The 14,214-nt window shown below is 36.3% G+C and overlaps 1 protein-coding gene across 1 annotated transcript in view; it reads right to left on the bottom strand.

Moving 5' to 3' along the window:
• Positions 1-620: 620 nt before the first annotated feature.
• LOC136864677 (stalled ribosome sensor GCN1) overlaps positions 621-14,214 on the bottom strand; it is a 599,881-nt gene continuing 586,287 nt past the window's right edge. Inside the window, exon 41 of the mRNA XM_067141987.2 lies at positions 621-2,169. Coding sequence (XP_066998088.2) covers positions 2,041-2,169 — 129 coding nt within the window. The 3' untranslated portion in view covers positions 621-2,040. The remainder of the gene's footprint in view (positions 2,170-14,214) is intronic.

The following is a 14,214-nucleotide window of genomic DNA, read 5'->3' on the forward strand; positions in this document are numbered from 1 at the left end:
GTGACCACATGGTTTGAGTTGCGTAGCAATCAGCTCGTCTTTGAGAGATAGTGGGTTCCAATCCCACTGTCAGCAGCCCTGAATATGCTTTTCTGAGGTGTCCCATGTTCACACCAGGCAAATGTGACTTAATTAAGCCCACGGTCACTTCCTTTGCAACACAGTAATCCTCAGTCAATGGGTAGATTATCCATACCAGGAATAAGTTCATAACCAAAAGCCTCAGTTATCTATTTTTCACATAATTCACACTTTATAAAAATAACACACGTAGTGAAAAGAGAGGAGAGGAGAGGAGAGGAGAGGAGAGGAGAGGAGAGGAGCTCCCTGAAGCAGACCCCTATATAAATTATTTTGGTTATGCCTTTAATAGTCTACTATTTCTGGACTGAAATTTTATGATTTACCTTTTTGCCTTTGTAAGTTAAAATGAGCAAGGGTACAAAAGGCATTGCAGTACAAATATAAAATTAAATATGACAAATCCAAAGAATTCTCATTACCTCCCTTGCAAAGTTAAAGCTCATCATACTCCCAACATACAAATTTGAGGACTTAAAAATAATAAACTATTATGGACAAATTCTGGGACAAAAAATCAACATATGGCCCTGAGAAAATTGTTGAAAATTCTGACTTTATTTTTATTCAATTTTATTGATATTTTATTATAATTGCTAGCTTGTTTTACATCATACGAAAGTCTATTAAAACAACTGAAATGAGATCTTACCTAATTTCTTAGTTCAGATAACTAGCAAGTGGAATTTTGAAACACCTCTGCTGCACATTTCTCTTGAAAAATTTGGTAAATTTAAAGCTGAAGAACTTCACAGCTGGTTGAAAAAAATTCATGTTTAACATTATGTACAATGCACAAGTAATGAACTAGCAAGCAGGATTTACTTCCACCTAATCACTGCACTTACATGATTCTGACACTGATGTCACTATTACAACTGACTGTGGGCTTATAACGTATTTACAATAACGATACTAGAAGCGATAACCACATGGAAACTGGAAATAAGATTTCCCATACGATGTACTTCAAATTCATTGAAAAGGACCATCAGCCGTGAAAATTTAAAAGCTACTACATCCTGAAACTCTAATGACACTTTTGTACTTTAAGATTAACAGGCAAACTGATTATGTATCTGAATAGCTTGATTATATGTTCAGTACATGCAGAGAGCTTTTAAATACTTCTTACAAATCAGAACTGTTGCTTAAGTCCAATAGCATACTTTATACTCAATGGAAGTCTCAGAATACAATCTGCTAACATACCCTCACTGAAAAAGCAGGAAGTTTTGAGACAACAGGACAATCCTATATTCCTATGCCTACAAATTAATACATACATGAAATGACTGTACATGTTCACAATATGGTTATTTGAAATATTTTCTATAAAAATGATAAAATATCTTACATCAATATAGCACAATTAACCATACATAACTCCCAGTTTTGCTTTCATGTAGCATATTTATGACTTCTGGAAAGGCAATTCCCTTTTCAAGGAGATGAAACTCCATAAAGGTAAATATAGACATAGGAAATAGGGCCCAAAATTACAGACTTGAAAAATTAACACATCAGAATTATAAAACACCTCCTTGCAAACTTCAGGTCATATAAAAATACCAAATGCCGTAAACTTTCAAATATGGAAGAGTTACAAGGAGAGGACAGGTAAATTTCATTCTAAAGAGAAAGGCAACACTTTAATGAAATGGAACTTCATGTGTTATGCAAAATGCTCAAGCATCAACCTAATTAGTCATACTACTATGAAAACAGAAAGGATGAATTTCTCTTAAGTGTCCACAAGAAGGAACTATGATATTTTGTTATGCTAAAATATGTGCTTCTGTAACAGAAACTCACGTCCATAATTAGGCGATTCCATTGTATTTTACAAGTGGAGATAATTGCGCTTCTCCATTGAACATCCACTCTCTTAAGAAATGAAGTGTTAAAACACTTGTAGTTAAAACTATTTCTTGGTCCCTCCTCCCAGTACACAAGTAATCACGTAAGTAAAGTATCATCCAAATCTTCCTCCTTGCCTTCTGGTTGATTTGCTACCTTCCGAAGGACCTTGCTAATGACGTCACTTAAAGATTCTCTTGCACCAATATCCAGTAGATTCAAACAACGCTGAAAGAAACATCCATAATTCATCAAACAAAATCAAACCTGTACAATTATATCACTTACAAACTCAAATTATATCATCCAAAATACCCAATATCAATGATCATTTATGTAATCTTTAGCTCTTCTACAAAGTGTTCATAAAATCGGTTATGGATTGAGAAAAGTTTTACATATTCTATGAAAATGGTTCCAAATTTTGCATATTTCATTAAATGGAGAAGACTGCTGCAATGAGGATAGGTCAGTTCTTCCAACCCTCAGTAATGAGAGCTCATAATGCCAACACAAGCACAAGAGTATGGTTTAGTAATGGTAGCCTAATTACAGGAGAACTTACTTTGTTCGAACCTGATGGGTCCAGGAAAAAATAAAATTAAAAAATAATAAAAATAAAATAAAATATGAATTAAATAACATCACAAACTGTACTTATTCAAATCTCAATTCAAAACAACCCCTACTCTCTTAGCAGTTCCTTGAGTAGCAGTGGCAGTAGAATATGGCAAAACAACAAAGGACCATAAAACTGTGTATAAAAGCAGTGTATTACTCAAAGTGCATTAACTAGAAGACTATTCAAGAAATATACTCTCAGGCAGACCAAGAGCTTAAACCTTTTCTTAGCTTTGTAACAACTAAAGATCCGTTTTCAGTACCAGTACAATTCTACACAACATTTTTCTTCCAATCAAGCAGTATTCTGTCATCCTTAAACATTTCTTTTGAAAAACGAGTTTTAATATGCAACTTAAAAAAATCAAATAAACAAAAATTTGAATTAAAAACTTTTGAATTAACCACATTCTACCATATAAGCAATTTTCACAAATTTCTAATTACTTACTGACAGCCTAGTATGTAAGTGCAGCACTGCAGTCTCTCTCAAGTTGGAAACACTTGGCAATTACGGTGGAACTTTAGTTTGACATTTACAAACAGTACAATTTTCCCACATTTGTATTAAAATTTTGTACTACTACTAAGAGAATTTCAAAATAACCTAGGCAAACAACATTAGCATTTATCATTCCTTGAAGATCATTCCCTCATGCTTATCGTAGACACACCTTAATCAACGGATCATCCTCAAGAAAAGACAGGCATTATTAATATTCTGTGCAGAAATAATTCATGCGTGGCTAACTATAATTTTAGAGCACTCTTTTCTCTAATTATAAGAATGATTTTTCATTGGAACGCATCCCAGATGTGACAGACATGTACCCAACAGCAATTTTCTACTAGTTAAATTGATATACCAGCCTGTCTATAATGTACATGAGAAATAGTTAAGTTTGTACTGGCTAGAGAAAATCTATTTTTTCTTTTTCTTTCCTACAGCATCCTTTAAGAAGAAATGCTATTCTATTATTTTATTATTATGCTCCAACTTCACTTCTTGCATATGTAGCTTTTGTGTTCTTGTATAACCCTCCATTATTGTTTTTCTGTCCAGAAACTTAATGATGAAGAAACATTTTCAATGAGTCATGACTCGAGAAGAAAGACTTCAAATCACAGGTGAAGAAGAAACCATTCAGAATGTGGACACTGGAAATAATCTAGTTTAGTAGCACCAATGCTGAATTCCACTGTCATGTCTACACAGAGACAATGTCCTGTAAGAGAGAGAGGTCCAGAAAGTTAGAAACTGTCCATTTTGCTTTATATCAACACGCCCACAAAACAAGTTTTCTTCTGAATAATAGTATTTTATGGGAGAAAGCCCTTAATGTTGCAGAAAAACTGGTCATCGACAATTACACCCCTTCCAAAAGGGATTTCCTGCTTTTAATACATTTACAGTATTATAAAATGACCTTGGCAAGTCTTGCTACTGCACTAACCTGCACAAGTGCAGAAATAGAGAGCAAGAGTGACATGGAAGAGCACTACAAACCTGAACCTTAGTGAATAATTACAAATTCTCAATGTACATTTAATAAACTTTGGGCATAATTTACATACAAGATATTGATGAGCGTGACTGGTAATTTGTTAAGATGGAAACCATTCTCTTCATTATCAACTTAATTAACATAACCAAGTTTTTCAGTTTGTCAAACATAAAGTACAAATTTATGGAAACAGTACTAACATGACAAATCCTAGCATGAGTGCTAACATCAGTCTGTGAGTCTGAAGTTATAAACATGCATATTTCTTATGTTTTAAAGCAAGTAAATCATTTATTAAAGAGAAACCACAATAAATTCACCATTGTTAGGAGAGACAAATACAGAAATAAATACTCTTAATTATTAACTAGAAAACAAACACAGAAATAAACACTCCTAATAATTAACTAGAAAACTTGGATAGTGACAGTTCTTACAAAGATGCAATGAACAATTCACAACCACAGTTGATCACCTAGTTCATTCCTGATTTTCAGAACAAACTGGACAAACAACCACAATGTGCTCCAAGCACATGAACTTCCCACACAAATAGCACTTGTATTTTCTTTTACAATTTTTCTTTGAGTCACAGTATGCACACCGACCATGCCCTTTTTCTTCCTGTGCAGGCAGCGGCATGTTCTCCGCTGGAATGTTACAGATCTCTTGAATTCTCAATCGAGTCAGTCTTTGAGCTTGCTTGACTGTGGATCTTCTTTTTAGATGATCTCCAATTAAATTGAATGCCAGTGTTTCTAAGAACATTCTTCGCATCATTTTAGCTTTAGGATTGTTGCTGTTCATTATCACAAAAGCATTTATAGCAGGAATGTTCATCAAACTGTAAAAGATTACCCTAGGCCACTGGCAAGTTTGCCTGCCACAGTTATACCCTGCACTAAGCTTATCAACCACATCAACACTCCCTTTCGTGTCATTATATAACATGATCAATTCAGGTTTATCAGAGTTGGGGTCAACTTTGTCGTCACGATGCATTGTGAAGAAAAGCAGCACATTTTTGTCTTTATTTAGAATGTATGATACTAGGGTGGAATTTTCTTGAAACCCAAATATGCTGGAGCCGATGGGTCTATTTTTGCCATCCAGAAATTCATGAGGTAACTGCCTTTTATTTTTTCTTATAGTTTGGCAATTTGATCAGAGGAAGTATTGACATATTTAATTCTTGTTTGTAGCAAATTGCCAAACTGCAGCAGCAAGCCTCATCAAATCTAGAAGCCATTTTCCAACGAACCCAAGACTTCAATTCTAGATTATCATCATGACTCTAATCACACATGATGCAAAATTACAGTCTTTTTAAATAACATTATTTAGAGAGCACAATTCTTAACTAAAATTCTCAATACTGAAATGTTACTGTATTCTAGAAACCAACGCACTTCAGAAACTATGGCTCCTATATATTAACATCCAATAATTATATTTATGACTCAAATTTTAATGCCAAATTATAGTTGAATCAATTTTATTTTAACATTGCAAACAATTCTTAGCCAAATTTTCAAATTGTAAAAACTGTGTTTTGGACGTCAATGTGTTTTAGAATTAAGATTTACTCCATTTAACATCGCAAATCATATTGTCATAATTTTTAATGTGTATATTATTCTTATGTTTTAAATATTGTTATCACTGAAATTAGATTTACATTCAATGTAATGAAATTTGTAACAACAATCCAAATATGACAAACCTTGAGGCAATTGTATAGGTTGATGATGCTTGTGAATAAAAGCGAAACATGTCCCGGTAAATTAGCGTTGTAACATTACAACTTAGCAACACAAACTGTAATTTGTATTGAAAACGTGGATCAAAACAACCAACAAATTGTTAGTATATCAAAGCATAAGTTTCACATGGTCCATAGTTTGCCAAATTCAGAAGCAAGAAGAAGATGTAGATGTTGATTCCCATAGGGAACCTAAAATATTTGTCCCGAATGAGTAAATTTATAATACCAATATAATGGTCCGTTATTGGACATTATAAATTTTCCAGCTAACTCATTCTTGGTTGCCTGCGTTTCGCTCTCGTGTGCTAAGTTAGGCTCGTCAGTTGGGCCTCCATGGTATGCACTAGCTTTGCGTCTTGGGTGGTGTGCTAAGTCCCAACTGACGAGCCTAACTTAGCACACGAGGGCGAAACGCAGGCAACCAAGAATGAGTCAGCTGGAAAATTTATAATGTCCAATAACGGACCATTATATTGGTATTATAAATTTACTCATTCGGGACAAATATTTTAGGTTCCCTATGGGAATCAACATCTACATCATTTGATGGCCAGGCAGGCATCAATTTTTGAACATGAGACATAGCTCTCATAGTGCATTGGCACTGCTGGTGGCTTCAAGTAGCCTATGCAGTGGCCTCCACGGTATGCACTAGCCTTGCGTCTTGGGTGGTGTGCTAAGTCCCAACTGACGAGCCTAACTTAGCACACGAGGGCGAAACGCAGGCAACCAAGAATGAGTTAGCTGGAAAATTTATTATGTCCAATAACGGACCATTATATTGGTATTAGCAAGAAGAAGCCCGTTATAGCGAGTATGGCATGTAGTAAGAACTCTGCTAAAACGACAGCTTTTTTTATGTCCCTTGAAAATCCCTTTTTTTTCTAGGGGCTTTACGTCGCACCGACACAGATAGGTCTTGTGACGACGACTGAAAATCCCTATATTAAACTGTGTATTATACTTTAGTTACAGTGAGAACCGTATCACTGCTGCACCCGTTATGACGAGTGATTAAGTATGCATGATTTTTTTCTATTATCAATATTTATGCACTCCATAATTATATTGAATTGTATTGAATGTGATCGATCATATTCAGTATAGACTTTTCGCTATGTGCGCTAGCGAGCTCTCTCGTCGACTGGTGTTCTATAAGCACAATTTGAAATGAAAGAGAACATGTTTTCATAATAAATGCATAAATAACGTGGCTGATACCAGTAAATAACTCGTTAGAAATAAAGGCTGAAGTAAACGATGGCTTTATTTTAAAATGATGTACTGAAATTCAGCAAGAATGAGATACACCTCATGATATGGTGCAGAGTGGATAGCTGATTTCAGAAGTTAGTTTACTTAGTAAAACCTCATTAGGCGTTTCTCCAGGAGACAAGGACAATACATGAATAAAAACTATCCAACACTAATATATAAACACTTGGTATGTTTTTTCCCCGACATGCAAGCATTTTATGTCTTGTATGTACGGGTACAGTGAAAGATACAGGCTATCTACCATTTCTAAAGACATGACGAGAGTACTAAAAGGCGTGAAAATGACTAGAGAGCAAATGTGAAAACCATTTCCACTGGGGCTTAAAATAAAAACCAGAGTATTAAAAGGTGTGTAAAATACCAGACAACAAATATAAAAACATTTGCAGTGGGGCCCCGTAAAAGTATCAGCGCATTATTGCAGATCACAATCTTCGATCATGAATTATTTAGAGGTTAAAATCGGCCATGTGCGAGAGATATGGCTCTGACCATCATCTTGAATGCGACAACACTTCGATAGACTCGAGACAAAACTCGACTGTGTAAGTTTCAACATACTGAACCCATAATTCCACGATGAGAAAAATATTTTTTTCATTTTTTCAATATTTATTTCAAATCAACAAGCTACTTTTATTTTTGAGGGCAGCCATGTTGCGCTCCTAAGAGCCTCGATGTCGCGTGGGAAGGATCTCACCCGCGGCAGGCTCGTGAAATACCGTGACACCTCGGTGGACTTCGAGTGCCCGATAATTCTTTAAATTCACGGAATTATGCGTAACGAGGGATTTTGGCAATACAGTAAATAAAGAAATAAATAATCTAAATTATTCTTAAACCCTACGTGAAGACAGATCCCCCAGGGTAAATTATAAATGCAGTTAAGCCTAAGTACAAGTCAGCGTCAGATCAGTGAACTAGCTCCACGTGCCAAGGTCAATTGATGGAGAAAACGCGCGAAACGTTCGGGCAGAAATAATTTATTTCACCTGTTGTGAGTGGGGTAAAATTATGAGATTAACATCTAAAATAATTACAAGTCTGTCCGGAAGTCTGGGACAAGTCTCATAAAAATCGGTCTATTGGACGCGAAATTAGCAGATTACGCAATCAAGCTTAGTAGTGTGTGTAGCGTCCCTCATATAGACTATAAGAGGAACCCCCCATTGCATATTTTTCAGTGTTGATCTGATTTTTGAAGCGGCGGTAGCTTACGCCCGTCGTCAGCAGAAAATTGTACCAGATTGATCTACAAACGACTTAGTACATGTTCGTGGCTGAGGTCCACCCAGTCGGTTAGAAAGGGAAGGTGACAGAAAATTTCTGAACCATTGCCGACAAATTGTGAAAGTATAGGCATCTGTTAAAGTACACAGCAAATGTTACTGTATCATCTTATGTGCGACTGAAAGTGGTAAGAGAATTGGGAAGCTAGTCAGAGTAGTTTTGATTTCGTTATCTGTTGAACACCTGGTGTGTTTGTGGGTGACAGAGAGAGACAACTCTGGGACGAAAGCAGACGGTAGCAGTTGACAGCAGAACACGGGAGGTTTGTGGTACACATTATAACGAGGAAAGTGCGTGATTTGTGTTGTAATTTTATATCGTGTGAAAAAGGCAGTGTTTGTAAGAGTGATATGTTGGAAATGATGTTATTTGTGCAAATGTACGGCTAAAGGCACGAGGTCAGCAGGCGACGATGTAGCCAGAATACTGGGAATGACGCCATGTGCAGGTCTGTCTGTATATTTGTATTATGTTGTAGTTAGATTTTTTTTTTTTGTTCTGTCCCAACATACTTTTCAAGATGATTGTCGGGTTGATATTCGTAATTATCAGGCGAAAAGTGTTATAATTTTGGTCAGCGTGTGAAAATTTTAGTTTGAAAATTTCACGTCAAGAAACTGTAAAAATGCGATGTTTAAACCTGGTGTTAATGTTCTATGAAATATTGTCCAAAGCGAGAAAATTTAGGAAAGCTATAATTGTAAAATACTCGTGAAGAGTGTCTTAATTTCAAATATCAGTTGAATTCAGAAATGTTTGTCGATAATAATAATAATAATAATGTCTACCGCGGGATAAAGGAATTTGTCTATGTTAAAAGTGCATTTAACCTGTATATTTTACAAGGATCACAGGCACTTAGAATATTTCAGTGAAATTCGATAGAGTTGTATTTATTCATGGGAAGTAAAAAAATTTTGGGACATCGTGTATATCAGTAATACGGAAAGTCGCAGTGTGTTCTTGGATTCTCGAGGTCCGAAAGTCGCAGTAATAGTAAAATAAAGAGGTGTATTTCATAATGGTTGTTGTTTTCACTAGAGGATTGAAAAATGAAAGGGGTCTTGGAAATATAAGAAAAATGGGTTGAGAGCGAAGAATTTATATATGTGGAGATGAGAGGGATAGGACTATTGAAGATGAAATGAAGCCTGGATTTTAAGTGATACCGCTGGGATAAGGCGAGGAGAATGAGTTTGAGACAGGCTGTAGAGTATTCCGCTACCAATCCGAAATTTGAGACGACTACTGTGTGAGGCATCGTAGATTTCTAGTAAGATCCCAAGTGAAAACGACTCTAGTACAAGGTTAAAAATCTTGGTAGTAAAAGTCAAGTGACTAGTTACGTAAAGCCCGTATGAATATTAAGATAATGCGACCTCAAGGATAAAAGAGCATTTCGAATACATGGTTGGTGTTGTATTGAATTTCGTTTCACTGGATATGTCATTGATATAAATATTTGGAATTGACGGTAGGCGATTTGAGAGTTTCTAAATGCGGTAGTGATGATTATTATTTTGAATACATCCACTAAATGGTAGACGTGTGTTGGAAGTTATCATTGCTTCCCTAAAAACTTCATTGCACAGGCTGAGATTGTGTTTGAGTTGGAGAATTGTTCGTCACGTATATTTATTTTCGAGTTCACGTATTGTAACGAGATGGAGACTTACTGCATATTTCGACTTGCATTCGTTTAATAGTATGAGACGCGGTCCCATGTGTATTGAAATGTCAGAGTTGGTTTGAAATTGTTAGTTCACCTGATATGCTAGGGGATACGTAGTACGATCCATTTTGACGCCCGACAATAGATTTAGGACGTCACATGTTATCCTTGGAGTTACTGATGATGAGATGTCCTAGTTCACGCCCGATGATAGAATTTGGAAGGTGTCATGTACATAGAGATTAGTGTTAGGTGTACAGATTTTAAGTGAGCCCGACGATAGGTCTGGGATGTCAGCTGTACATACTCAAGTCTCAGATTAGATGTTTCTTTTGTTTTGCGAAGTGACTTGGGCGAAGGTAGCCTCTACAGTAAAATATGGAATATGAAGAGGGTTAGATCGACAATAATGAGGCCAACTAGTGCGTAGCTCCAACAGCAGAAGGGTGTTCCTTGAGATAACGGGGCCGCTATCGGTGAATGAGAGTTGCCCAAATATTGGATATCGACCTGATGGAGATTAAATATTTTTACTGTAATTCTCCATGCGTGTTGAGTTTTAATGACTTTGATATGTTATTTTATTTTACGGACTTAATTGTTTTGTCGTTCTGACGTCCGTTTCGTTTTGATAGTGTGCATATTGACACTCAGTGTATTAGCGTGAGACTTGAGTTGCAAATGCGGTTTCGATTCGTCAGCCAGTAATATTATTTTATTTTCAATCTTTGTCGTACTTTCATTTTATTCGTAGTTGAATTCGATTAAGTAATCATTTTATAGGTAGTGTGTTGGGACAGACAATAAGTAGATAGATCTGTAAAGGTAGTCATTGTTTTTTCTTAAGGAAAGAATTCCTTAAAGTTGTAATATTTTTTCAATGTGGACTGGTAATTTCATTAAGCGTAACATAACCATTTCTAACCTGAAAATCGGTTTGGTAATAATACTTTTCAAGTGATTTACCACTTTTTAATTAACTTCAGTGTTTGGCATTTCTTCTAAATGCGTGATGAATAAGTGTTTCCCGCATTTCGCAGTTTTATTCCTTTAGAATGATGTAACGTAAGATCCTCGTGGATCATGTTGTTGTTGGTTCCTTCCGAACAGCTGTTTGGGTGATGCACATTTAGCATCGGGATTACCTTATCACTTAAGGGTGTCATGAATGACAAATACATGGTGGAATTTTATTTCAATTGTGAATGATGCTGTTAACTTGTAGTGAACACCATGCTTTCCCACAATATTTCGCAACCTATCCAAAGCAACTGATAGTGAATTTGGTTCGATTAAGGGTCCATTTGGCGGGTGTTCCGTATCCGTAAAGGGTATTCGACTGGTGGATAACCTTAATTGAGAGGAAATCAGGCGTTCTACTTATTGAAAGTCAGATTTTCCACGGATCGTGTGGATTAATTCTCAGTTCTCGTTTGGAGTAATAGGTGCCCGGTTTTCAGGTCTTTCCTTTTTCAGTTTTTCAGTTTCGCTGTCCACTAATGTACTAATTTCACCGAAGCAACTCTTCGATATTGTGAGAAATAAATCAACGCTATGCAATGTGACTGCATTTGAAACATTCAATAATAAATAATTTATGTTTTTTTTTTCTCTCAAGGATTTATATTAAAATAACAATGTTGTCGTGTCATTTCGATTTTAATAAAAGTTAGTAAGCACATATTTGCTCCTCATTTCAAGTAGTTAGGCTCTCTTCTGAACCCCATCGTTTGGTTAAGATCGTGACCGAATTTATTCCCGCAACGACCCACGATTTAAGAGTTCTATATTATTCTACTGTAGCAGCCGTGGCCGACCAACGATGGAATGGTAAGTTCAAGGGTTCAATACGTGCCAACATCGAAAGATGCGGATGCTTGTCCACTTCATGGATATGTTTTCATTAATAAACTATTTCAAGCTTTTTCAGTATCTATAAGGGGGATACCACAAGACAAATATGCACTACGCTATTCAACTTCACACGATTATGTTCCTTATCTATCACGTGACAAATATTTGCTACCCTGCACTGGATTAATTAACACTGAATACATTTTTAACTTCTGAATGGAACGCGAAATACCACACAAACAGGCTTACTGGGTTACTCAGCAATATCAATGGAAACCAGAGAGCAAAAGTGAACTTTCCTGAGGCTAATGGCTTGCTTCCCAAAGCTATAATTTACCCTCTGAAGTTCCGGAATTCGACGCCATTTCCCATTTTCGCGTAACTTTCCCCAACATGCCTCCTGTGGCAAGGGCTCTAATCTGTGTTGGAAACCATGTTTCTTTCACAAGGGATGGTAAAGAAAAATTTTGTGACTGGAAAAAATGTGATTGTACTGAACAGTAATAATGAAATTTTGTGGCACGATAAATGAGGTATTTTAAACAGATTTAATAAGACATGAATTGGGACCTCGAATTTACGACGTGATTAGCGAGAAATTGTCTTAATGAGGAACACGCACGACAAGGTTACACTATTTTCATGCGCTTGGTTAAATTTCAGAAAGAATCCCACTGTCGGCAGCCCTGAAAATGGTCTTCCGTGGTTTCCCATTTTCACACCAGGCAAATGCTGGGGCTGTACCTTAATTAAGGCCACGGCCGTTTCCTTCCCTGTCCCATTGTCACCATAAGACCTATCTGTGTCGGTGCGACGAAAAAAAAAAAAACAGAAAAGCTATTCCCGAGTAATTTATAGCAAAAACGTTATCATTACTGGTGCATGAAATATATTTTCATGATACAGATGAGTAGAGCCCTGCACAAATGCAGATATCTGCGAAGTTAGTGTCTTAGTGGATGCAAAGTGTATGGCAAAGCAGATAATTTTGCAGATAATTTATAAATAATAAAGTTTATTCATTTTCACTCAGGTAAACCCTTATTTTTGCTTGCGGTTTGGCAACCCTTGACAGTAGTATGGGAGAATATATAAAGAGCCCTTAGTCCATTCAGGCGTAAATCTGACCTAAGCCTAACTGGCCCCTCTCTGCAATTAATGGAAGGAAGCAACAAAGGTTAATACGTTCGTAGTTGTTGCAAGAGAAAGATCCTCATAAATCTGTGACTGTAGGGGTTCTGGTGCCAGGTATCAGGCCTATTGTATTATGTTAACAGATCTATCCATTTCAATTCCCTGGGTGTAGTATACTGCAGTTAAATATTTACAATATCCGCGGATAATATTTTGTATATCCGCGCAGGACTCTACAGATGAGTCTAAGTTTGCCACAGAAGCCACTGGAGTGATACTCTTCCAGTTCTTCAGAATGATATCGAACATCCACGCACACGTCTCTGAATTAGAAATATAACTTACGAGTAAGCCACAGCATGGAAATCTGCGAAAATGCAAGGTTTGAACAAACGGATTGCCGTTACATACCGATCGTAATGTGTGGGCGGGATTTTTCCCGACTTTCACGAAAAAATCGGATAACGACAATCCGCTAAAAGTAAATTTTTCCCCATTATGAATTCTCGCTATTAACGGACTTCTACTGTAGTAATAAATTCTATCAACAGACAGCAGAATAATACAGTAATGTTTGTTCTAGATTTCCTGGGTTCTGTCAACTTGACAGTCCTATGTCATTAATTTTACAAGATGGCAGAGAGTTAGGAGCACATTAGTCATTTGATGCTTACCAAAAGAAAGCTATACATAGAATGTAAAAGTAAGGTATGGCTGGATTTTCAGGACACATTCCTTACATACCGTACAGAAGAAGAAAATATTTCTATATGGACATGGGTCCGGAAACATTATTATGTGCTAGAACTCATTTTCTACAACTCTACATAGTATATTAATAATGGTAAAAACACAGGAACAGAATGTATCAGCATAACAAATAATAATAATAATAATAATAATAATAATTGTACCGGGCGGTACACCTCCACGCCGCGAATTCAAATATTGCGCCAGTTGAAACCTCTCTATAGGAGAAACTCTGAACTTTAAAATCTGTATTAAATCAAAGGTTTCTCGGAAGATGTCTCTACTGTAAATTTTGAAGTGTTCTGAACGATGTCTATTTCGATTTGTATTTGTTTGCTCTGTAGCAAGAAGTGTGGACATTCTCTTCTAGATGGCACTACTTAAGAACTATAATTGTGCACCCT

The sequence above is a fragment of the Anabrus simplex genome, chromosome 2, assembly GCF_040414725.1.
Source record: "Anabrus simplex isolate iqAnaSimp1 chromosome 2, ASM4041472v1, whole genome shotgun sequence".
NCBI lineage: Eukaryota > Metazoa > Arthropoda > Insecta > Orthoptera > Tettigoniidae > Anabrus > Anabrus simplex.